The sequence below is a fragment of the Anguilla anguilla genome, chromosome 11 (genome assembly GCF_013347855.1).
Source record: "Anguilla anguilla isolate fAngAng1 chromosome 11, fAngAng1.pri, whole genome shotgun sequence".
In the NCBI taxonomy this organism is placed as follows: domain Eukaryota; kingdom Metazoa; phylum Chordata; class Actinopteri; order Anguilliformes; family Anguillidae; genus Anguilla; species Anguilla anguilla.
This window is the reverse complement of record NC_049211.1, coordinates 21,075,159-21,101,325: the sequence shown is the minus strand read 5'-3', so window position 1 is coordinate 21,101,325 and position 26,167 is coordinate 21,075,159. Positions and strand designations below refer to the sequence as shown.

General features: G+C 43.9%; 1 protein-coding gene across 5 annotated transcripts; it reads right to left on the bottom strand.

Moving 5' to 3' along the window:
• Positions 1 to 204: 204 nt before the first annotated feature.
• Positions 205 to 26,019, bottom strand: znf512b (zinc finger protein 512B). Of its 5 annotated transcripts, none has more exons than XM_035382029.1 (18): positions 25,742 to 26,019; positions 24,884 to 25,383; positions 23,128 to 23,253; positions 15,434 to 15,513; positions 14,870 to 14,998; positions 14,280 to 14,452; positions 13,891 to 14,126; positions 12,684 to 12,755; positions 10,821 to 10,952; positions 10,461 to 10,585; positions 9,777 to 9,869; positions 8,245 to 8,343; positions 7,698 to 7,886; positions 7,075 to 7,359; positions 6,386 to 6,487; positions 5,477 to 5,539; positions 5,048 to 5,146; positions 205 to 4,586 (listed from the first exon to the last, which is right to left on the bottom strand). In XM_035382029.1, exons 3-18 carry the CDS (start codon positions 23,249 to 23,251, stop codon positions 4,302 to 4,304), a joined length of 2,286 nt encoding a protein of 761 aa, XP_035237920.1. In that variant the 5' UTR covers positions 23,252 to 23,253; positions 24,884 to 25,383; positions 25,742 to 26,019; the 3' UTR covers positions 205 to 4,301. The 5 variants fall into 5 exon arrangements, with proteins under 5 accessions (XP_035237920.1, XP_035237921.1, XP_035237923.1 ...); XM_035382030.1 differs by having other exon boundaries at positions 24,884 to 25,065; XM_035382032.1 differs by having other exon boundaries at positions 24,884 to 25,062.
• Positions 26,020 to 26,167: the final 148 nt, after the last annotated feature.

The window sequence follows — 26,167 nt, the reverse complement described above, 5'->3', positions numbered from 1 at the left end:
TTTTCTGCACGAATTCTGTAAATTCCAGGTACCATTACTTTGCTTTGTAAATCATCATCACATACACTATTTTAATTACTCCTTTTTAAAATAATGTTAACTATTTTTTAGTTAGAACTATTTTGCAAATGCTAATAAGCATCATATAATATACTAACTAGAACTACTTTTCCAATCGAAAGATACGAAAAACGAGTTCACACACTTAGTCAACAACATTTTTATTAATTAGATGAAGGGTAATAATGCACAGTTAATACAACAATTTGTAAAATTGTAACAGTTTAGATTAAGCAAAGGTGCTGCATTTCCCTCATTCAGTAGCCTCAGATAGGAATTACTGCAACAGAGAAGTAAACTCAAGACACAATTTCAGTTTATTAGCTTGCTATTTACTAGACTCCTGGAAATATGTTTACAATTGTATTCAACCAGAACTTTTTTCTCTTGGGTTGGTTTATAAACCTAATGATTACAGCATTCTTTTTCTTTTGATAGTTTCAAATAATTTGTCACCTGAAGCCTGCTGAGGTTGAGTTTTTCTCATTTTTATTATTTTTATTTTTTGCAAGAAAGGCAAAATTTTCAGGGTTCAAAATCAGAACCACCAGGAAAATGAGGCAAAACAGAGGGCACCTCATTATAACAGTTCCCCAGATTAAAAAAAAAATAATAATAAAACATTACACAGCCCCGATCACCAGGGGCTCAACATCACTCAAATTCAAGCTTATTTCATGGGATAGTAAGTGCACTAAAGATGCAACATTATGCTCACAGAAACCTCTTCTCATGTATTTTCCATTTAAATAAAAAGAAATTTCAATGTGCATTCAACGGTTGTTAAAATAACAGTGTATGACAAGAATAGCAACTGAACTTAAAATCTAGAAACAGTATATGTTGAATGTACTGAAGATTTAAGTGAGAATGAAAAAAAAAACTAAATGAGAAGAGCTGGAAAAACCATAATAGGTGCAACAGAGCTTTGCTCTCTGATGTCACTTAAGGTTGACACAGTGTGGTATATTGCTGTAATCTCAAAATAGTTAAACACAGCCTTAAAGCTTCAACTGCTGAATATGTGTATGCCACATAGTTTAGGAAGACACATTACTTAGGGCAGGATAAATCCACTTCTGTGTATAAAACAGTGATACACAATCATAATCATAGTGTGACACCAAAGCTTATCATTAATACACAATTCAGTGATATGAAAAAAATAAATAGAGAAGCAATAAAGAACAATTACTGGAAATAATAAACATGCGTGGAATAAACAGGAGTCAAACCCATAAAAAAACAACCAAAAAAACAAACAGCAGCCAAACTGCTATTAAAAATCAAGATATATGTTCTCTGCTCATTATCCCAGAATCAGTGCAGGCATAGAGAACACAGCTAGAATCACGCCATCAGTGCGAAAGAGCACAATACCACATATTTCAGTCAGCCCATTTGCCCGCTGGAATAAAACTGAGTTGTAAAAGCATACAAAATGATTACAGACAGGGATGTACTAACTTCCGGACCCCCAGAATACATCAAATTCCCACAATGCATTTCAAATGGAGTTTTTTTTAGATCATCTTCTCTCACACAGGTTGCAGCAATCTATTCAAATCAACATTTATATTTAAGGATGAAAATAAAAAGGGAAATTAAATGTGTGACTGCAAAGAAGTTATCAGTTGCCAATCAACAATGGGATGACTCTAAATCCTGTCAAACTAACTACACAACAATGTTACAAGGCTACATGAGTGGTTTCAGCAAGAATGTGTAGTGGTTCAACATACGGTCACATGTTGCAATTCAAGTTCAGAAAAAAAGGGATTATATCACGTTGAACAGGCCCATTGAACTGTTAATTAAAGCGGAATGGCAGTCAGACCATCTTATGTTCAATGTATGGTAATGTACTGTATTTTCTTTTTTCCTTCTCCACCCCAGATATTATTTGATTTCTAATGTATCATATTTACAAGGGATCATAAAATAAATGTGCATATGCCAGTTTGAACAGGCTTTCTAAACTTTCTTATATATAAATTATGTAATCAATAATGATTTTCATTCTTTGCAATGCTGAGACTGATGTGTAATTAAGGTACTGGATATTTTAAAGAGTTATTTTTAATTGAAGTACCTTATTAAATATTAATTTGCCTTACATTGTGCCCACAAGACATGTTTCATGTCACGGACTGGTTGTGATATACTCTCTGATACATTGTCATACATTGCACACTATTTTGTTTTTTTAAAAACTTTCTTTAAACCGTAATACAAAAGTAGTACAGTCTTAAAGTTCCTACTGGTCTCTAATTCATTACTATGGCTAACTGCTGTGCAGGAGATCAACCCTTTTCATACAGCTTTTGTTACACTGTTTAGAAACCGTGACAACGAATATCAACTGTTCTTGAACTCGAAGCTGATTCGCTGTCATGCTGATGCAACATCTGTACGTACACCTAACCAGGGATAAAGGTTAAGGTGAAGATAAACAGTGCTGTGAAGTGCAAGATAAAAAGTGTGTTTTAAAGTGCAAGGCAAGAGCATTTTAGGAAATGGCAAGCCTTTAAGAGAGAACAGAACCATGGTTGCCTCTCACAGTACTGTATATATATATATATTATTGTTAGGAGGGCTTTCAATATTCATTTTATAGATAATGGCTATTCTTGATTAATGTGAAGCAACTGATTTCTAGATTTCTGTGAGTGAAAGCAAACTTGAACTTCAAGTTTTAAATGGTAGCTACAAATGATTGTGCTGCAGTGCTGTAACATTGTAACTGTATGTACAGTATACAACTGTAATTCAGTAATCGTTTTGCATATAGTCACTGAGGTTAAGCTTGCAGTCCTTGTGCATTTCTTATTCTACTTGAAAGGGTAAAATGCAGCAGAAGTAACAAAACTATTGACCATAAGAAGATTATACACATCATCTGCATAAATGTTGTCTGTAGTCTGGGTAAGGACTGACAGATGATGGTTTGAGGGATCAATATAAAATGCTATCAAAATGAATAACTGAAAACTACAGAATAACATTACACATGGAGCACACAGTTTTTCAACAGCTTTTGCCAAATGTTAAATGGTTCCCAAAACAATCATTTCATCTCTAAGATTGCTTTTAACTACTCTGACTGTAGGATTCATGGATTATTTCCTTGCTTACTGTTTGAATTTCCCAACGGCATTCATGTGGTACCATCTGCCTGTCTCTATCTCCAATCTTGTGTGAGCCCCAAGGTAACAATATCCATGTCGCTCAAAACAAATAAAAACATAGCCCGACAAGACCAGTACTATTTTTACCCTCTCTGTGCAGCTGCTAGATTTAAACTTAACAAAACACCTTACCATGCCAGTCCAAGCTACAACTACTAAACTACTGCTCAGGGGTACAAGAAGGCTTTTCAGAAATGGCTAATAGATTGGTCTGCCCATATTTTGTGCTGGTTGAACAACAAAGACATTAACATTAAACAAAAAGAATGAAAACAACATAAAATAATACAATATTGCACCATAGCAAACTGTTCCAAAAGCTATCTTGCTATCTCTGAAGACAACACGTTTCAATATTCAGCTGCCACAATCAACAAGAGGGATACACCAAACAGAAAACAAACAAAAAATTTGGGGAATAAAAAATATTTTGATGAAATGTTTTCAACTTCCTGCCTTGAAAATGGACAAATTCATTGCTTTGAATATATATGCATGTATATTGTATATATACACAGTACGCTATAACTGTGATAAAAACACTAGTAAATTAGCTCACCATGCTAATTGAATAACTTTTAGATCCTTTTATAACCTCTCAAACACAACATGAAACTACACACATGTAGAGATAACTATGCAAAATTGATTTAAATATTACTTTTGTTTAAAAAAAAAATTCATATAAAGAGGGATTTTCCACTTTGATTACAATGAACCCCTTCTGTGAAGCTTAATATTTAAAATAAGATCTTAAAATGGAATGGATGGAAAAAAGAGAGTACTATATATCAGTATATACCAGCAGACACATATACTGTATATATTCATACAGATTAGGTTTAAAAACACATGGTCAGTTTGAAATTAAATACAAGAACAAATAGCTTTAAATTTGTTTTCTTAGCTTCTTAAATTTACTTCTAAAATATTCCTTCACTTCAAAGCAAAATGCTTCATTGTTATCATTATAATTTTTATTATTGTTATTACTGTTCTATTTTTTATGGGTATAATGCTGAAAGCATCCTGACTGGGTCTTGCGCACAGGAATTACTCATTGGCTGGAATCTTCTTGGGCTTGCCCCTTTTCTTGGTGGGCGGGGTTGTGTCTCTGTTCAGGGTGGGGGGTGTGGGGGCCAAGGCATGCGCAGTGCTCTGAGTCTCTGACCAAACGGGCCCCTCCTTGTCCCTCTGCCTGTCTTCCGGGGGTCTCTCTTTGGGCTTGCGGCCCCTCTTCTTCCCGGCCACGCTGCTCTTCGGGTCCGTCTGCAAGCCGTTCTGCGGCTCTTTCCTCTTGCTCTTAGGGGCCACGTGGCTGGTGGCGCGAAACCAGTTCTGTTCACAGCCAGAACGGGGAGGAAGCGCGTGAGAGCAAGTCAGTGTTGCTCCACCAGAATTAGCGCATAGAAGCATGATATGCTCATACATTGTTCTCAACACATATTCTAAATAATTAAGCAAATAAGCTGCCTAGATAACTTTTTAGCTGTTCTGGTTAAGCTTAAAGGTGAAAGAGAATGAAGAGTGTGTAATAATGACTTAGATGTAAAAGAAAGAGCAGGCAGGATGACAACATAATCCAGTCTGTCAGAGGAGGGCCCTTCATGAGCCTGTGAAGCACATCTCAGGTCCATTTTCATGAAGCTGGCCTGCAGCTATTTGGAAGAGCCCCTCCTGAAGCCTACCTACAGCTCCTCTTGCTGGGGACCTGTCTGCAAGACCCCTCATGAGGCCCACCTGTAAGGACAGGGCCCTTCATGAGGCCTACCCAAATAAATTCACTTCATGTAGCCTACCTGAGAGTGTGTCTTGCTGATGTGGTACTTCACACCACTCTCTGAGCTGAACTCCTTCTGACACAGCAAGCACCTGTACTTCCCCACAGCGCCCCCACCCTGAACCACACAGAAACATGCCCAAGTCAGGCCATCTAGTAGTCATTGTAGTTACTCTACAGCAGTGGTAACCAACCCTGTCCCGGGAGATCTACTGCCTTGTAGGTTTTCACTCCAACCCTAACAAAGCACACCTCATTCAACAGCTAGAGATATTGTTGAGCTGCTAATTAGTAGAATCAGGTGTGCCAAATTGGGGTTGAAATGAAAACCTAGCGGATGGTAAATTGCCAGGAATAGATATTACCACAGCTCTACAGTGTGTTTTAAATAAACCACAATAAATAATCACACTTACTCATTTAAATCAAGCAAGAAGGTGGAACATACCTTGTTACAGTTTGCTAAATGAGCTTTAAGTCCTGAAACACTTGAGTAGACAGCTTCACAGCTCTTAAAAAGAGAGAAACAAATTATTGCAGAAGAATAGAATGCATCACTGCTACTAACAGCCATAAACCATACACTTACGGCAGCAGTTCCTGTGACATTCAGACAGGTTTCCACTATGAAAATACTCAAGTCTACAGAATCTGTCTGTCGCACAGCTTTTGGGCTCCATAACTTTAAACTTTTCAATCCTGTTTCTTAACCTGCTTTATACAAAGAGGTAGGCTACTCTCCTCAGAAAGCTTCCTGTGGGCTACAACAGCATCACACCAAAATATATATTGCATGGTTGCCTGTGAAATATTATTATATATATACTGTATATACATATATATATATATATATATATAATATTATTAATTGAACTTTATAATTCTGGAATGTGTGTGTGCATGTGCGTACATGTAATTATCTGTTATTTAATACAAGTATGCATGAATTTGTCAAGAACTACATGAAAATGTGTTTTACGCAACAAACTACTATTGTTAAATTTTTTGTTTAATGCAGATTTCTTTCCACTAATCTCTTTTTCCATATATTCTGAAAATCACTGGTTAGTTTTGTAATGAAAAATATCTCTAGTGGCAGCAGTGTAGTATAATGGGCAAGGTGCTGGTCTTGCAACCTAAAGGTCGCAGATTCAATTCTCCGGTTGGACGCTGTCGTACCCTTGAGCAAGGTACTTAACCTGCATTGCTTCAGTTAATGTTTTAATAGCACCAGTCTTGACAACAGGCAGGCTATGGCCCTTGAACTTGACCATGGCCAAATGAAATCCTAGCTAATGTACTGTCCTCACAGTGCATTAGCTAATAAATATCCCTAACAGAACGGATGCTGCCTTACACAGTTGGGGCAACAGATGAAGCCCTTCTCTTTGACTTCATTCTTCCAGTTTTCCAGCGTTTTGGGGTTAAATGTTGGAAGCCCTGGGCGAGTGTAGTTGAGCTGCAACAAAAAACAAGACATCAAGATTTTATATCCGTATGACAAGCAACATTTTCCCTGGTACTGATGCATGGCAGCAGAATGTGTATTTGTGTGCCCCTGCACTTGTGTGTGCTTGCATGAAAACTGAGCCAAATACACATTTGACCAATTAACTTTACATTCCAGTAAAATCTGTCAAATGAAAAATCATATTATAGAATCATTTTGTTCTGAATATTAAGATAGATGTTTCTTTTCTTTTTTTGTGTGTGTGTTTGTATGTGCATGCGTGTGGTGTGTGTGCGCGCATGTGCACCTGTGCGTGCGTGTGTCTGTGTGTGTGTGTGTTTGTGAGTGTGTGCATGTGTGCATGTGTGTGTGCGCGTGTGTCTGTGTGTGTGTGTCTGTACATGTGCGTGTCTGTGCGCATGCATGTGTGTGTGTGTGTGTGTGTATGTGTGTGTGTGTGTGTGTGAGTGTGTGCATGTGTGTGTATGTGTGTATGTGTGTCCACCTGTGTGTGCGTGTGTCTGTGTGCGTGTCTGTGCGCATGCATGTGTGTGTGTGTGTGTGTGTGTGTGTGCGTCGCTGGCAGAGACTCTTACTCTCTTGGTGTCGGGGACGAGGTCGTCCTTCATGCGGCGCTTGTTGCCCCAGTCCCTGGCCAGCTCGTCCTCAGCGATCTCCTGCAGGTGGAAAACCGCCACCTGGGCGGAGCGGCGCCTCACCCTCCCGCTGGGCGTCCGCTCAAAGTCCTCCATGAACACCTCCCCTTCCACCCCCACCTCCTCCTTCACCCGCTCCTTCTCCTTCTGCTGTTCCTCTGCCTCCAGCTTCTCTAGCAAAGCTTGGGCTTTCTTCGACACCTGATGCGCTTCTTCTTTTTTTGTCTGTACACCGGCAAAACCAGAACAGAAACACCCAACGCAAATAAAAGCAAAGTCACTCGATTAGGAGGGCATTGCAACAAGGCTACCCAACGAGGGAAAACATTTGAGAAAGGAAACTACATTACAGCCACCCAATGGCAGAATATGTCACAGGAATGTCATTCAATGCATGCAGGAGATTCAGTAGTCACCCAGTGATGAAGAATCTTTCAGCAGGTTCACACACTGAAGATAAATACTGCGCCACATTCACATATTAGGGAGATGAGCAGCCCCTCCTTCCTCCAGCAGATGGTCAGGGACACTTACGGCTAGGCCACCTTCGATAGTTCCCTTACCGTATTGAGGGTCACGGTGTCTGCAGCATGCTCAGTTCTCAAGTGGTAGTCGAGGCCGGCTTTGGACTTGTAGGTTTTACCGCAGTGCTGGCACTTGTAGACGGGTTTGTCGGCTTCGGACAGCTCCTTGCCACAGCGCTTCTGGTGGTACTGGTAGCCCATGAGGCTGGAGAAGTGTGCAGAGCAGCCCTGTATGGAATGACGGCCACATCTGGCACGCATTATAATTAACACAAACACTCCCTTCTTCACCAGTTTATAGGCTACTAAACCGCTGTTGGTTAACCTAGCATTCTTTAGACGGTAGTGTTGATGTTTAGGAATTGAGCAGGCTGGACTGGCCAGAGCTTCCAGTCCTCAAAAGTAGAGTGAAAAGAAGCAGGGGCATATCTGCTTCACAGGGAAGCTTGTGCTCACATTTCAGGAAAAAAATGAAAACAACCCTGATGTTTTTTTTTCACTCACTCCCTGCACACTGCTGTGCGCATAATTGGAAACAGCACTGGGGCAAAAGAGAGAGAGAGAGGGAGGGAAAGGAGGGATGTACCTCATTGGGACACTTGAGCTTCCCCATCTGTTTGAGCACTCTCCGCAGTCTCTCGCGCTCCTCCTGTCCGTCCCCTGCCTGTCCTTCACTCCCTGAGGGCTGGAGAGGGGGTGTGTGGGTGGGGTGGGGGGGGAATACAGCATCACACCAGCATCTCAAAAATTTGCTTCCCGCAAAGCATGTTCTAAAAATTTGCTTCTCATTAAGAATGCTCGCTGTCTGCCAAGATATGTAGACATTTTCGTGGAAGGCCCATTACTGGAGCAATGTTTATTTCAACCCTTTCAACGAATGCTCTTGGCAAGGGAAGAAAATCAAAGAAACATTCACACCAGCTTCTAAACGTTAGAATCTGAAGACTGAAGATGCAGGTTAAAGATGTGCACACAGCACATTTCAACAAACGGCTAAGCACATCGCAAGGGAAATGGGCAGCGAGGGTACTGCAGACCACAGAGGAAGAACCACAAAGCGTTGTTCTCCCGAGCAAAAATGAGAAAATGTCTGTAACGTAGAGAAGCAGTGGAGTCTCCTTCCGGTAGGGAGTGAAAGGGATGATGGAGGATGGCACCCAGCAGCCCAGCCGCACTGCTCCAGGGGCCTGCGGTATCCTGTACTACAGCGCTCTGACCACAAGTGTGCCAGTGGAAACCGCCTGCATCAGGGAGAGCTCTGAAAACGGAAGCCCTGTCGGTACTGCGGGCGCTCGCTGGTGTAAAGCAGCTGCAGGGCTTTATTTTTTATCTTTGTATGATGAACACAAGGCCCAGGGTGGCTGCTCTAGCAGGGAATATGGTCTCCTGATAGCTTTCCTCAGTTGTTTATCTCCTGTTTTGCCTCGAGCCCTCAGGCTAGCACCCAGCTCCTCTCTGGCTGCCGGACTATTCCACAGCTGTTGCTCGAAGGCTCGCAGACACAAAGGAGGCTGTGTTTGTTCATTTATCTTTCATGATGCTTCTGAGATGCTCGGCTGTGCATAATTTAACACGGGATGAATTTATCGGAGCACTTTCCGGGCTAATATCGGAGCGCCGAGCGCAGCTTGGCCTGCAGCTCGCTTATGGATTATTCTTAAGTTAGCGCTGCCGCGCTGCCGGAAAGGTCCCGCGCAACAACTGTCCTATTACGCGCACCTCGAGCCTGCGGGGAAGCCTCCAGTCCTTCAGCTACCTCTGCAGTGCCCTCACTGATGCACTGCTCTGAACTGTTTTAAATAAGAGCGCTGCAAGCTGCCGTATCAAATCTCCCATGAGCTTCCACAGAAGAAATGCCTTACTTTGGGAAAAAAAGGAGAATAAAACAGACCTTGGTTCTACTTTCAGTGCTAGCTTGTGCTAGAAACATGCAACAGGCAATGAGGTGACTGGAGACGGATTTCTAGTGCCAGCGTGCTTGTGACGTGACTGCCCTCCCACTACCAAGACTGTTGGATCTTCTCGCGGGGGGGCCATGTGCTGTTTAATAAGGAAACGAACGAACCAATTAGCCCTCAGCTCCCATGCATGCACACTGCTTACACAAGCGGATGATACCTTGTTGTTGTGCTCTGCCATAGTGTGGTAGTTCAGCCCCGCCTTGGACCTGAATTGCTTCTGGCACTGTTGGCATTTCAGAGCATCCTGGAGCTGCAAGACGTGGGGAGAGGTCAAAGGTCACCCCTCACCTGTAAATCACCTCGCCATGAGGGGGTCTGGGGGTTTCTGCACAGGACAATAATACTTAAAAGGGCTAATTCTACTGGAAAAAAAATCAATCTGACGTGACCTTCACTAACCTCTGATTCAATTACTGTCTCGTAGCAAGTCTGTCATTTTACAGATTCATGGAGTTTGCCAGGCTTGGTTCCATAAAACTGAGCAATTAAAGCTGTGTGCCAGTGACTCTCCGTCTAGCTGAGCTGCACTGTGCACTGCATTATATCATTTCTATCACCATCCAATCAATACAGCGGCTATAATGGGTCCCCAGGCCATGCGAGAGGAGCCCTGTGAGAGAAAGGCTAATTGCATGAGTCACCCGGCTCCCCGGAGAGCTTTGGGGTTTGAACAGTAAACAGCCGAGGAAGAGAAGGAGCAAACACTCCCTCTGCACGTTTGTAAGAGCAAAGCAAAATATGCAAACGGCCAAAGGAAAGAGAAAAAAGGGAAAAAAGCGTTTAAATCCAGCTAATTGAGATTGAATTCAGCGTCCGTGTGCTCGTGAGCAAGCCGCCACACCTTCTGGCAGATCTCCATGTGTTTCTTGAGCCCCAGCACGGTCTTCCTGGTGACGAGGGAGCAGTTGGGGCACACGACCTCGCCCCTCTCGGTGATGGTGTGCTGCCACTGCACCTCGGGGCTCCCTGGGAGGGGGGGGAGGGGTTAACTTCAGCTCTGCAACACGATGCCTGCCTATGCCCTTCTCCCCAAGGCAGTCAATGCAAGGCTTAGGATTAGCTTTAGATTTTTTTAAGCTAACATTTCAGTCGCCACATGGGGAAAGCCCACAAGGAAGTATATACTACAGGAACACAGTGAATCAGCTGTCAGTGGTAGACTTTCATTCACAAGGCGAGGGAGCGTGGCTGCCGGGCGTACCAGAGCACAGAGAGGTCAGGTCTTTCTTCACGGCTGGAGTCTGGAGTTTTCTCATGGGCTCCTCACTAAAAATGCTTCCGTCCACTTTCTTAGCCCTTCCACTCTTTAGCTTCTCTTCTACTTTGTTCATTCCTGGATGAAAACACATGTGCTTTTGTGCAAGACAGGCAATCCATCAAACATGTTTATCTTTTCCATGTATTTTTGAAACCCTTTCACCCCTTCACATAATACTTTTCATAATATTACTAGCATAACTTCAGGAAAACTTGCTTCAATGTGGGAATGAGATAAGAACAATGTGAACAACAAATAAGTTTTTTTTTTTTTTTTTTAAATAAGAATAGTATGGGTTCCTCATAAGTTACTGTAGGTGGCTAAGAGAGTAAATAATTGTGACATGCAGAAGCTGGTTTCTGAATGGAGGACCTTCAAGCTTCAGTCAATAAATAAATAAATAAAATAAATTGTATCTGACAATAGGTATCTTATCAAAGAATTATCAGTCAGATTCAAATATCACAGAAATGTCTGTGTGCAAAGGGAAATGTGTGTACGTACAATGTATGTGTGTGTTTGTGTTAATGGCCTGTACACTGTACGTGTATGAGTACATATACATATTGTGAGTGTGAGTGAGTGTGTGCACGCGTGCGGGTGCACAAATGAAGCATTGTGGTATGTGTTACTCCAGAGTGGCAGTGCACTGGGACAGCTTGGCAGTGTTGGGGGGAACTGTCCTTCTGAGTCTGACACAGACCGTGACTCACGGAGCGTCTGGACTGCAGCGGGATATTAAACAGGCCTGTAACTGGCACGTTGAGAGAAAAAGACCAATTATGTGCAATCCACCCGCGAGGAGCACGGGGGGAGGGGGGGGGGGGGGGGGGGGTGGGGGGGGGGGAGAGACGCTAGCGCGTGGGCTGAAAGGGCTTTTCAGCTGGGCTAAGCCGGTCTTGGCAGCGTCTGTGCCTGACAGTGCACTGGTGCTGTCCCGCGGTAAGGCGCGGGAAGGTGCTTACAGAGCTGCTGACTGCAACCTGCCTCTGCTCGGGCGAGGAAAAGCTCCGGAAGCTCAAGACTACACTAAATCATCTTGTAAACCTTTTTTTTTGTCCAAAGGAATTCAGACAGTACGCTAAGATCAAACTGTGTACGGAGATTCCAAGGGTTCGCTCAAAATGGTGATTAGTGAGGCTGTGGATTTAATCTCTCCATCTGGAATGTGAATTTCTGCAGAGAGTATTGAAACAAAGGCCTGCCTTTGCTGTGGCTGGCTAGCTGGGTCATCTGTTTGCTAAATATGATAAGCGCCCTTGGACATATGGCAGCTACAATTTATTGTCTTCATGTCCAATACTCACAAACCATCAGTGTCATGAGAAATCCTTTCACGTATAGTTTTTGACATTTTGGTGTAGAATGCAAATTTTAAGTGTGCCATCGCATCGAGCTCTGTGTATTGTCACAGTTAAGTAATGCAACAACTAATAAAGTTGGTTCAAGGCCCCATCTGACTAAATGTGATGCCACTGTATGATTTTTCTGTTCTTGAGAATTTTTTGGAGTACAAAGTACTATAGAATTTTTTGCAGCCTTGTAGCCTCTTTCCTGGTTAGTTGTTTAAGGAAACACTCTATCCATTGATACACAGGAAGTGTACAGACTATTTCTAACTCTAACGCAGGGAGGAACCCAGGTAAATTAACAAAAACTGAAATGAACAAACACAGGTCTGCAAAACAGCTTGCCTTCGCCAGTACTTCACCTTTGCCTTAGTTCATAATAAAAAAAACATTTCAGCAGAGAGAACAAAAAGAGGAGAAGCCGATACAGTGGAGGACTCCACAGCGGGGGGGCTACCTTTCAATCCAAACGTCCCGGAGATGGAGGGCTGCTCCCCGGTGAACTTCTTTGGCGTTTTCTGTTTCCTCCCTGGCTCAAGTGGAGAAGGGAAACAATAAAAGGTCAAACACTGCCTGAGGAGCACAGCGCAACACCAACACCCAACACCTCCCTTCCACCTGCCTCCCACCTCCCTCCCACCTGCCTCCCACCTCCCTTCCACCTGCCTCCCACCTCCCTCCCACCTGCCTCCCACCTCCCTTCCACCTGCCTCCCACCTCCCTCCCACCTGCCTCCCACCTCCCTTCCACCTGCCTCCCACCTCCCTTCCACCTGCCTTCCACCTGCCTCCCACCTGTCTCCCACCTCCCTTCCACCTGCCTCCCACCTGCCTCCCACCTCCCTTCTACCTGCCTGCAAGTTGTAATTAATGACTTATAGACAGTTCTTTGTATGCGTGAGTATCTTGGCATGTCTGTACACTGAAAACATGTTTTTGTCGAGATATCTAATATGTACAGAGGACAGAAAACACAGTTCAATACCTTGGCCTGTGCTAATGAGACATAATGAATACCGCAAAAAGCAGTATTGGGCATTTAAGTCATTCCTTTCGTCTGCAGTGGTTATTCTATTTGTCTTCATGAATATGCGTTTATGTTCACAACATTGCCACAATGTTGCCATGCAGTGTGCAGCTCTGGCTGTGGAGGAGCAGAATGCAAGCTCACATGACCCCCTTCGCTCTAAGTGCTTTAACAGTGACATTGATCATGTACAGACTCACAGCTCACTGCGATGGATCAAAGGCACATTTAGCGCTTGCTTTAAACAGCGCAGTGTAAACCCAGCAGGTGTGATGAACACACACACACACACGCACGCACACACGCACGCACACACACACACAAACAAACACACACGCACACGCACACACACACACACACAAACAAACACACACGCACCCACACACACACACAAACACACACACACACATACAGTGGATAAAGCTGATGGTCTACACTACCGCAGATCCCTTGCACTCATCAGATACTTAACAAACACGTAACCCTGAAAGCTCTCTGAAGCTGAGCAATTCCAATCTGATGCACAATCTAAGAATTAATTAAGGGTCTAGGCAAAGGACAATAAGGAGGCAGCGGTCTCTGTTGAGACTAAAGAGTCTGTGGGGTGACTCCAGGCCGATGAGGTGTAGTAATCTTACTGTGCCTTGTTCTCTCAGGGTCCTCCTCGGGGAAGGTGGGGGGGAGGCTGCTGCCCTCGCTCTCGCTGCCCCCCGGCGTCCTGGGCGAGGCCTCGGAGGAGGTGCTCTGATGCGCCGCGTGCTGCTTCCTGTCGGCCTTCTGCGAGGCGCACTCTCCGTTCTGGGAGGGCTGGGCCACGTCCTGCGTCCTCTTCACTTTGCACACCTGCGGCGCCTGGGCCATGCTCTCCGCGGGCCTGGGAACAGGGGGCGTTCGCCACGTCAACCACCGCAAAACGACCGCAAAACAACCGCAAACAGGACCAGCGCTGCCTACTCCCCACATGTTAGAAATACAGACCATTAATACAGTTCATTAACATGCACCAATAAAATGAAAGGGGCGGTACCTTTTCTTGGCGCTGCCCTTGACTGGCGCCTTCTGCAGTTTGGGCTCAGCTTTGGGCTCCTGAGAGAGCCTGTCTGGGTGATTCCAGAGCTTGTGCTTCTGCAGGCGCACTTTGGAGGCAAAGACAGCTTCACAGTACTGGCACCTGTGGCTCAGTTTCTCCGCTATGGTCGCCTGAGGAAAACGGCAAGACTGAGGCACACGTTCAATCTATCCGCAGCGCACCCTGCCCCCGAATCTGAGAAAAGATCGCATTTAAGTGCGCTTCTGACATTCTTGCGATTCAGTTTTCATTATTTTTAGCAACCGCTGAACTCACGATGTTGCACACTCCACAGAAACGAGGGATAAAATTGCTTAAATGTGTTACCGAAAGTTAGGGGGGGAAGAGCACTGCGGTTAGCCTGAGTCCGCGCCAAGACCAGACAGCAGAAAGCTGATACAAAATCAACACGAAATCAAAGACATATGCAATGCATATACCCTTCTCCTCCGCGCAAATATCAGGTTCCCGTCTCTGACGGAGCCCTAATCCTGCCCTAAAACGCAGAGCGGAGCCTGAGAGGCACACGGAGCAGGGCTGAGGCTCACCCCCTGGCAGCGCTGGTAGTGGTACTTGAGCCCGTAGATGCTGGGAAACTCCAACCAGCAGCCCGAACTGGGACACTTCACTCTGGAGCGGCTCTTGAATTCCTCCTTCCACTGAATCATCATGGCTGCCTGTCCGCGGAGACCACGAGACACACTTGGAACACGCTGAGGTTTCCCTCCCGCAGCTTCTTGGCCGCTAATACCTCGTGTCTTGTGCCTGTTTCATATTCATATTGTGTGTGTGTGTGTTTTTTTTTGTCAGTGTTAACAGTTAGACAGTAAGTCGCCTCGATACGGGCATCTCCTCACCAGACCAGATAAGTCGCGGGTTTCCACTTAAGGGAGACATTTTGGCTCAAGATCTTGTGTGGGCAAAACAAAAGGTGACAGCTCTGCAGTGAAGGTATGCTTCACTTTGGTTCAACATGTTAACTGCGTGCTCCACGCAGACACCGGCCCCACCCCTAAAGCTCTGCACTAACCCCCATAACTGGTCAAAGGAAGTCGGGGAGACAAAATTCACTGCTGTCTTTGTACTGGGGGCAGCCCGGGAAGTGGACTTACGGGGATGCTCCGAAGCTCCTGCACTTCCACTCGAGGCCTTCCTTTCTTCTTTCCCTCAGACTTCTCATTACAAGGAGAACCTTAATGGAAAAAGCACAGCCATTGCTGCACAGCCTCTGCACTTGTACACATCCTAGAGCTGCACTTTTCATGTGGCTCCAGACCTGCGCAGCAGCCAGACATGGATTAGACATGGAAAGAAGCAATAAGAACAGAATTACTAAACAACATTCTGAAAAATACACGTGGTGCGTTTCATAAGGGCGTCGGTCACACAAGCTGAGGGTCCGAGCAGGAGGGTTGCTGCTGTACCCTCGAGCAAGGTGTTTCATCTTAAATAAAAGATGAGAGCGGCAGATGAACGTGGCCATTACAGCACACACCATGTAAAATTATACAAGCATGGCGAATAAGGGTGCTCGCTAAGTGAGCGGATCATCAATAAGCGGTGGTCTGTGACACAGCACCGAGTCGGTATGCTCCTGGGGTACGGTGTCAGCTCTGAAGTCTCTCTGCTGGTAATGAGGGCAGGCTTGCTCATTAACACAGTCCTCTCTGCCACAATTAGATCTCCAATATATCAGCAGCCCAGCCCTGCAGCCAGTCTCCCTCTCTGCACAGGGAGGGGGGAAGGGGGGGGGGGCTTCCAGCTGAGGAAGGTTTAATTACATGTCAAAGAGGCTTGGTGGTTCGGGCCTTTAATGTCCGAGCGGTAATAAATTTCTACCAATGCTCTGATTTTATTCCACTGCGACCCGTGACCTGCGATGCATCAGGAAGCGGCCAGGAGGGGGGGCGGGAGGGGAGGGGAGGGGGGATTACGATGTTCTTTTTGCGCTCCTCCCCGCTGGGCGGGATGGTAATTCCCAGTGATTGTATTTTCCCAAGCTCCCCCGTGGGTCTCAGTTTAAATAAACACTCCCCGAGCCTCCGCATTGTGAAAAATGAGAAACCTGCCCAAAGCTGCGGCCGTCGTCTGGAGAGAATTCCTTTCCTCCCCGCTGCACACTTCATAAACCGCCATGAAATGAAAGCGCTCTGTAGTCGTTTGTAATTAGAGGTGGGCTGTAAATCTGGCTGGAAGTCTTTGTCTGAAAAGATCATGCACAGGTTATCACAAAGCCTTCTGCGCGCCGAAGCGAACAGCATCACAACGCCACTATTGAGCTGCTGTTCGCGGGGTGATTTACCCGTCCTTAAATTTGACGGCGTCTATAACTGTAACACACGAATGCTGTAGTTTTATTTCTGCCGATTACTTGCTGACAAAGACTTTACACAACATTTTCTCAGCACAAGCTAAAACAATGCGAGTTTAAAGAGAGTATCCTTCATCATTTCTAAAGACCGTCTTAATACAGTGGAGAATAATCTTTGACAGAAGAAAATTGGATTTTTTTTCTCTCTTTTACAGCTTCCTAATATTATCACCACATTCAAAATGGCGAACAGGGTGAGAAAACATATCTCCGCCTTCAATTTGATTAGGTGACAGAAAATGTTGCCGGCCCCTGCAGGTTGCCTTTAATCTGATGTCAGACAGTGACACGTATCACTGGTGCTACCGTCTGCCATCACCTTGAGCGAATCCTGCCCAGGATGTCTGCTTCTGTGTGCTCCAAAAATGACTCCTCATCCATTACCCTCTCCATAGCACAAATGCATCAGCAAGCCAGCTTTTGGAGCGTGGATTTATCAGATCCACACTTCCACTCAGGAGGAAACCGAGTGAGAATTTTAAATTCTGTCTCCAAAAATAAAGGTTTCCTTTTAAAAAAAAAGGAAAAGAAAGAGAAGCATAATTAATTAATTCTGCTCCTGGGTAAGCTATATTCGCGTTGCTATGGGAATAAGATCTCCTTGTCTTACTACCATTCTCCCCCCTTACCACATGTACTCAAACATACTCTCCTCCCCATCTGTCTGTCTCTGTCTCTCTCTCACACACACACACACACATGCACACACAGACATACACACATACAGTCACACACACAGGCACACACACACATGGACATGGACAAGCACACGCACACACACACACACAGACACTTACACACACACACACGTACATGCACACACACATAGGCACATACAGACACACACAGACACACACACGCACACACAGGCACACACACACACCAGGACAAGCACACGCACACACATGCACACACACACAGACACACATACATGCACACACACAGACACACACATACTCGCACACGCACATACACACACAGACACAGACACACACCCCCCACCCCCCACCCCCGACGCACCATTCTGTAATTTCTCCTGCTAGTGAGCGAGGGACCCTCCCAGCTGTGAGCGCGGCTACAGCTGCACATTGTTCACTTTCTACTGACTACAGCCAAAAGAGGATAAGCGCTGGAGCTCCAGAGAGCTGCCAACTGCATAATGATCTCAAATAACCCAGCTATTCGCTTCACTACGTCTGGAGCCCTTTCCTTTCCCTTTATTTCATGTCATAACTTCCACAAATACCGCCAAAAAAGCTCCGTTTCCTTTATTTCTCTCATAAAATTCTGTTTTCTGGGATATTTCTTGTTTCTTTGTTACAGCTTGATGCTGAACAGACACATTACGCTTGCTTCTGCGTTCGCTGAAACAGACCCGTTACAGGGCTGCCGCCCTCCTCGCCCCCCACCCACCGATAGAAATGAAGCCACGGTGACATATATCACAAATGCAGACGCGCACTTTCACATCTCGATCGATTCACTTTCCCTGAATGCGTACCTGTCAGTCAAAATAACTGACGTGCGACGGCAAGGCTGGAGGCCAACACGACTGCGAAACCTCCTGCACATTAGGAGATAAAGTAGGCAGAGTCTCAGCATTTCATTAAATCAAGATGGTTAAGCTACCACTGTTTCAATCCATCTTGGCAGTCATAATAGTCTGACATTGTTTGAGAAAAAAAGTTGTTCATAATAATACTAATTTTAGCATAGGATTTAGGTCAGCATTTTACAACCAAACTTTCACAAATTCAGACTAATTTGTGAAAGTTTGGTTGTGAAAGTGCTTGTGACTCTACAGGAAACATTAATTTTGTTACCAAAGATTCCAAAGAAATGACACACACACACTATATAGGCTGTACTGTATGCAGCTTGGAAAATCATTAGTAATAGAGTTCTACGAGGGTCAATGGAAGATGCTTATAAGGAGGAAAAGCTGGCTCCCGGTCTCGCCTGGACAGACAGTTCTGAGACAGACAGAAAGAGCATGAGAGCATTAAGGGGGTTAAACTGTGGATTACTCAGCCGGTGCTGACAGACTGAGGGTCCAAAATGGCACAGACCAGCTGGGACAGCGAGGCACACCTGTTCTCTCTCAGTGCCAGGCTCCCTAAAGATAGAGGCCCCCCTTCACACTATGCTGACCTAGTCCTCAGTGTCCCACAACGTCCGTCCTGGACCCTGCCCTGTTCAGCCTACTGCCATTTGTGTCAAGTTTCAATATGCACATGCAGCCAAAGCTAGTCTATAGCAGCCTTATCGATGGTAAGCTTGCAGTGTAAAAAGTTCTGAATTTTGTACTGATGGGTTCTCAAAGACTAAGAAGAGAGCTCACTTTCTATCAGTGTGACAATGCTTCCATAGGCTTCCCATCTTTCCCCTTAGATTTATTCAATTTTCTTACTTAGGATATAAAGCCACTTGGCTTTATAACACAATGCCTAACCCCTATAGCAGAGTGTGGAGGTCTCTAACTTAGAGACCCCGGCCTATTGGCTGTTCCTTCCACTTCTCAGCAGCCTGCAACCTACACCTCTAAATTACATGCAATCCTCCCACTGGAGATATATCAATATATTCATTTTTATCTAGAAAAAATGGCTTTTTGATATATGCAGCTGAAATGATAAAGATGATTCATTTATCAATCACTTTTGCTCATGTCAACACTTAGATAAGGTCATCAAGAAAGTCAGGCATAAATCTCCTTTTAAAGAAAGGAAAATAAATAGATGAAAATAAAAAAGAGGACCTTCGCTAGGAGACAAGCAGGTGTAATTTCTCTGGTGACAGGCACACTTCAGATTACATTATCCTGAAACAGCATGTCAGCACACAATATGATGGCCTCTTCTGCGATTGCAAGTCATAAGAACAACCCCCATTCACACAAATAGTAAAATAAAATCCCCCTCAAAAAAAAACAAAAAAAAAAACAAATAAATATATTGGAGGCAAACTACACCTGCAAAGACGCGCATAGCAAATATTTCCAAAGGAAATGTTATAATGTCTTCTAGACGAATCAAGATTTAAATAAAAGGTAGGGCCAGTGTAACGATGGTTAATGAGTGCTCTTTTTTATGGCTGTGGAGCGGAGCCCAGTGAAAGGTAGGCAGGCCTGATGCATCGCTGCAGCGCTGTCCGCTACGCGGCTGCGGTAACGGATGACAGGCCGGGCGGCGCTGAGGCACGGATCTGCAGGCAGCAGATGGGAGCGTAGCGGTGGGCCCCGGTGATGTCGTGGAGGCCAGCGATCTGGCAGCTGAGAACCACAGGCCCACAGCCCCACGGCGCGCACAGAAACCACAGCAGTGTGAGCTGCCGTGGTCTGGCTCCGCCCCTCCACCGCCAAGTCTGCTCTCAGATCTCTCCAGACCACACCCGAGCCCGCAGACCCCGGTGCGCGACGCATCGCATGTCACACCTCGCGCGAAAACGGCTCAACCGCCATCCGCTACAGGAACACCGATTGTCACATCCCGTCAGGCTAAATGCAAAGCATCTACTTCAATCAGGCTACAATTAAAAACGATTTGACAAGATTTGACTCCTGTTTGGACCGTGTATTCCAGTTGCACCTAGCACTATCTTAAAATAGTGAGATACAAACAACATTATGAATACCATGTAATTTAATCTGAAAATAATCAAAACAATATGGAGCACTCATCATCCCAGTCAAAAACCACTGAGTATGTAGTCACAGGCTAGAATCAAGGCTTAATGCTTCTAATGCCATTGCGGTCTATTACTGGTACACAAGGACAGTGAGTCCCAGCTGCTACTCTAGGCCTACCAAAAAACAGCTGACTTCAAAGTCCAATAACAAAGATACTGTAACAATAAGATACTGCTGGATGGTCAATTTAGCTTAACATAAAGCTTATGAAGAAATGTCAAAAGTCGTGTGACCACAACTGGCAGTGTATACTTGCTAACGCATCATAAATAATACTGCATGTATGCTATTAAGGCTTTATATTTCTGCAAATGAAACGATTGTGTTATACCCTTCATTTTAATATAAACAGCAACTCTGAGTAACTGGATCTGCTTTTTAATGGCTAACCAATTTTTCCAGTAACATTGTTGTTTACAGTAATGGAACTTGGTCTATATGTAGCATGAAGAGGAGAGGGCCCAATACAAAAAATTGAACTAAATCTGCAAATCGAGATCTTGGGATTAAGTTTTATTTTACATTTATTTTACATTTATTTTTTTATTTTATTTATTTTACATCTGTATTCAACAGATTTAGGCCTTAGCAAGTCATTGGAAGTGTGCATCCTGCTGTAAAAGTAATCTCTGTACCAGTGTTTTAAATGTATATCTACTGAAAAGGTACCAAAATACATCTCAGCAATTTAATGGCCATGTAACCACCACAGAAAAACATGTAAATGTAGTACATGGTTATTAAATACATTCTAGCATGTGGGGAAAAGGAATTTCCTATGCAATTAGTCAAAGCTCCTAGAATATGCATTAAGGAAATTTTCAAATGTGTAATCTGGATCCTTGGATGTGTTGTGTAGGGCATATGAGGCGTGACAGACAGACATGCGTGCTAAAACTAGCTCATTATGTCACTTGTATGCTCTCCTCAAAGAGTCACAATGCTGAACCATTAAAACCATCCAGTACTAAAATATCATGAGATTTAGAGAATCCCTCTTATTATTATTGTTTCAACTGGATTGCGCATAATATGTTGTTTCGCTGACATTCCCTCTATCTTTGATTTCGGATACGGTAGAAATCAATGACACTTTTTTCCCCAAGAACAGAAACAGCCTAGCAAGGACATCACTTTTATGCTTTGACTGTCAGATCAACCTCCTTTCAGTATAAAGAAATATGGGGAATATAACAAGCCAAGCATGTATAATAACCTAAATCATCGCATTTAATTTTTATGCTGGGCCCAAATATGTACAGCAGGAGAGGTGGGAAAATTTATGGAATATTGACTTGTAGCTTCAACCATGTTAATGGCCAAATCTGTCCCACTTTAGTAATGTCACAGTGTCACTGAGTGAAAAGTACTTCTCTAATACAGTGTTTTTTTTTTTCAAAAACAATCATTCAGACATTTTGCCATGAGATGCAGTTACATATTTAAAAACTGCACACGCACAAGCTCACCAACACTCATGCTAATTGATAGAACTAATGGTCCAACACAATTCCAGTTCCAAGGAAGTAGTGATAACATTCACAGTTGTTTCCAAAGTGGTGCTCAGAGACATTTTTACAGTAGATCAATCATCCACAAACTTAATTCTGCAATGATATTTCCTAATGTCCACAATACCCTATAATAATGAAGCCTAAAGCTAGGAGAAATACCACCCGTTCCCCTGTAGTGCTGGACCCACATTAGCGTGGCCAGGATCCAGAGTTGGCTAGCCCTACATTGTGACTGTTTCCCCACTGTGCTACCCACAACCTGTACTGTAGCATGCGGTGCCACTTTGGCTGCCAGAACTTCCTCTGCATTTTGAGGTCTCCTCAAAAATACTATTCTCCATACTGCTATAACGCAATTGTCCCTGGTTGTAGCTGTACTTCTGTCAGTGGTGATGTAATGAGTTAGAGATGTGCCTGAGGTGGGATTTGAACCCGGGTCTCTTACTCGCCCAAAGATTCTAAAGCCGAACACATTACCAGTCAGCTAAAGGCAAAATCAGCCCTAACTAAGGACAATGTCCTGGTTTGGAACCTGGGTTGCATCACCAGAGAGTGTTGTTAGGGTAACTTGCTACGAGGCCTTCACTTTACTGCACCACACTCTGCTTGCTAGCAACCTAGCAAAGCTACACTCGCTACCATGACAGTGTGATACTTTCTCCCATCTGTATATATGTCATATTATAACACTGTAACACTGTGGCCTTTTACTGTATATGCAGGCTGGCAACAACATCACCAACTGTTGATCTGACAAGGATCAACATGACAATGATAATGGAGAACCACCCAAACCCAGACACAAGCAAAGCCAACCACTTTCTAGCGAGGCATGGGGTTAAAGTTTTTACATGGTGCATCTGAACACATTTACACCACGTAAGCATTTAACCAGATCTGGACCCTTCATCTTCCAGTGTTTTTGTTCATTTTACTTTACTTTTATTGTTTGTAAAGCTTATTATTATCATCATCGCTATTATTATCTATAGGCACTTCACTGAGCCACCCAAGCAAGTCATAGCAGACACAACTTATTGTAGAGGGACAGCAATGACTCTTGCTGCAGAAAAGTAATAACCCAAATCAACTCTATTTGCACATGCTCCCTCAGCACAAGACAACATTACAGCACTTCTTCTCAGAAATCACCAGAGCATGATGAGACATCAGGTGCCATTTCCTCTCAATAACAGAAAACAGGAAGTTGAAGTGATAAAGCTGGACTCTTACCACGTTTGCTGTCCTCGGTCTCCACCATCCTGAATGTTTCCTGTGGGTGCGACTGCTTTGCGGGCCGACTCTTGGTCATACCTGAGGGCAGCTTCCCCAGCCGAGACCCACTGGATGTCTCCATGCCTTCAGCACACAGAGAAGGGCACTAAGGCACAGCACCAGTCCACAGCTGTCACACTGTCCTCAGCTCATATAGCTTACAATGTATAATGTATAGATGAATTACACTGTGTAAATGTAAGTGTGTGGTGTGTCTGTCTGTCACAGGGCCATTCCTAAGAAATATGTGCAGGTATAAAATAATAATTTGAATACAGATAACAGGACTCATTTTAAATTAAATGACTATTCATTTTGACATCATCATTTTAAGGGGAAATTAACTAGACCTTAGTCCGGAAATTTTGTTTTTGCTGTTAATTAGCACACATTCAAACCCTAATCAAGGCCAATGATGACTATCTTGCATTCGGTCTCATTCCATTGCTTAATTTTTCAGTCTAAAACTCAGATGGAGGTCACGGCTGTGGTCCTATACTGTTATCAAAATAAACATATGTTAAAAAGGATGACTCAAATGATGACCAAAAAAAATATCCATTACCACCTTGAGGATTATTCTAATAAGTTAAACTTCAACAGTTCATGATGAACGGTTCAAACAAGTTGATTACGTGAAGCTTTTTTGTCCAAATGAACTTACTTATACGGCCTGTCTGTGTGTATAGAAATTATGTGTTCTGTTACTGATTCTGCATGATTGATCAATGCTTTCCTCAGGGTAAAAAGAAAACATTGCATGCAAAGTCAGTTAAGACAAGAGCACCATCGATACTGAAACAGCACACATCCTAACATTCCACTGACTCCCCCTCGCAAAGCCTCGTAAAAAATCTGACTTTCAGCACTCACAAAATCAGCCAATCCCAGCCACCGAAACAGAATGAGTCCAGCATCCTCGACGCACAGGGGAGCGCTCAGTCCTAAATGGCTGAGGGATCTTCCCACACTCATTACTGCTTCCCCTTTACATCCCTTCCTTAGAGGGGGATCTGCCAACGTCACGATATGCGACTGCCAGGCCTCCAGCCCGCAGGCCAAGCGGTGCGTAACGTGGGTAGGGTAGCGTAGCTGAACAAGCCTCAGCCCACCTCGTAAGATCCATCAAACTTCAAATCAGAGAGCTCTTTACCAAAGAGGGGCTAGGAGCAGCGGTGGAACAATTTGTGATGTCCAGATCGGCCCTGGGAATCCGGCAGATCTGTGCCCACAGCTAAAGCCACTAAATGTAACAGTGTGCCACAGGCACCAAATACAGGCCTCCACAAATCACAGGCTTAAAAGATCATCATCTTCTTCATTATGAAGAAAAATACACATCACAGTAAATTCAAAGAAAAAGATAATAATAAAATTAAGCACAGCTGGGAATGGTAAAAATAATGTAATCTGGAAATGTAAAATGTACACACGTGCACACAGTCACTTTCAGAATAAATTAAAACCCATGCCTCACCCTTGCATACAAAAAAGACAACACTAGAGGCTTGGGAAAACTACACACTGTTTAAGCCCAATTCTAACTTTATACATCGTTAGCAACTGGATCACTGCTGTACAATAAAACTGTTCATCAATAAAATGTTAAAATGTAACAGTGCTGGGGACAGTGTTACTGCTAATAATGTTACTGTGACAATAATAACAACTGCACAAATGCAAAGGCTCTTTGCTTCTAAAAAGCCACACCTACCTGGAATGTTGGAGTCACCCAACACAAGTGGCCGGGTGGCCCGGGTCACCCACGTGGGGTCAGGCTGTACCCTTTGCTGCGTGCCTTTTGATGTTACATGGCAATCACACCTGCTGTCCCGCGAGCCGGATCTGATGCAGACGGACAGTCGTCACGGTCAGTAGCCACGCTTGCAGCCCCTGCTGTGAAAGCAAGGGAGGAGGAGGAGGACGGGGGGCAGAAAAAAAGGAAATGCAAATTAAATAACCTGAACACTTTCACCTTTTTCCAGCCTCCTCAAGCCTGTTTCCTTCATTAATATGTAAACCACGAGGTACTTCTTCAACCTCAATAGTCTCATTAAAAACGAGCACAAGAAAAAATCGAAAGGCATAAAAGACTGAAACGTCGTTGGCTCCTTGAAGAAAATTTAAAAATACAAGAAGCTTTCTTTTATAGGCACTGAAGCAAAATGGCGACTTTAATACGAAGGAGGAGTAAAAAAAATCCTTGCGCTGGAGCTAAAGGGAGACAGAAAAATATGTTTAGTGCAGTAATTTTCGACAGCAGCAAGACAGTTGGCTAGAGTAAAAGGAAACCCGACGGAGGAAAATGATCGGAAAGGCTCAACCGCGTCCAATTTTGATGCAGTCGGCGATTCCTTACCTCTGAATTATTTCTATTTTTTATACAGATAATATCTCCGCGGCCGTGTACAGTAATACAGTAATGTGTGCTGGGTCATGCGCGTATCCACTCTACCTTTGACAGTTGTAACTACAGTCTAGAGGCAACTTACAAACTCTCGCGTTATTATTATTTTTTTATCGGGGAAATAATATTCTGATTTCTGCTAAATAAAACCAGTACAAAACTGACCGTTTGATGCGGCTCAACCGACGTAGGCTACCGCCGCTCAGTCATGACGAAAATGGGTTCGGCTGAATTCACAGACTTAGTGCTAGCAATAGCTGGTTGGTTAATGTTGCTAAACGGTTTGCTTTTACAAATTAATGATTCCATCCTTAGGAACAGTGTATTTAAAAAGCAAGCAACATCGGTTAAAAGTAGCATATTGACGACGACTAATCTTATTATAGGCCATTGTATTTTTAACCATTGCGTGTCCTGTGCATTATTCTTCTGACCTATGACAAGACGTAACATTAGACTACACGCGTATCACTTGGATATCCCCCCCCCCAGGAACACTTTAATATACGAACAAAAACTACGTATTTAATGGCCACACGTAGATAGAAACACTTGAGAAAATGCATGTTATTGTCTCATATGACACTTTTT

Bases quoted from the DNA above. Each gene is read 5' to 3' on its own strand.
- znf512b (XM_035382029.1), bottom strand. From the start codon at position 23,251: ATGGAGACATCCAGTGGGTCTCGGCTGGGGAAGCTGCCCTCAGGTATG. The intron at 15,514-23,127 runs GTAAGAGTCCAG...TTTTCCATTAAG, and splicing joins GACCGAGGACAGCAAACGTG to GTTCTCCTTGTAATGAGAAG. The intron at 8,344-9,776 runs GTATCATCCGCT...CCCCCTCTCCAG, and splicing joins TGGCAGAGCACAACAACAAG to CCCTCAGGGAGTGAAGGACA.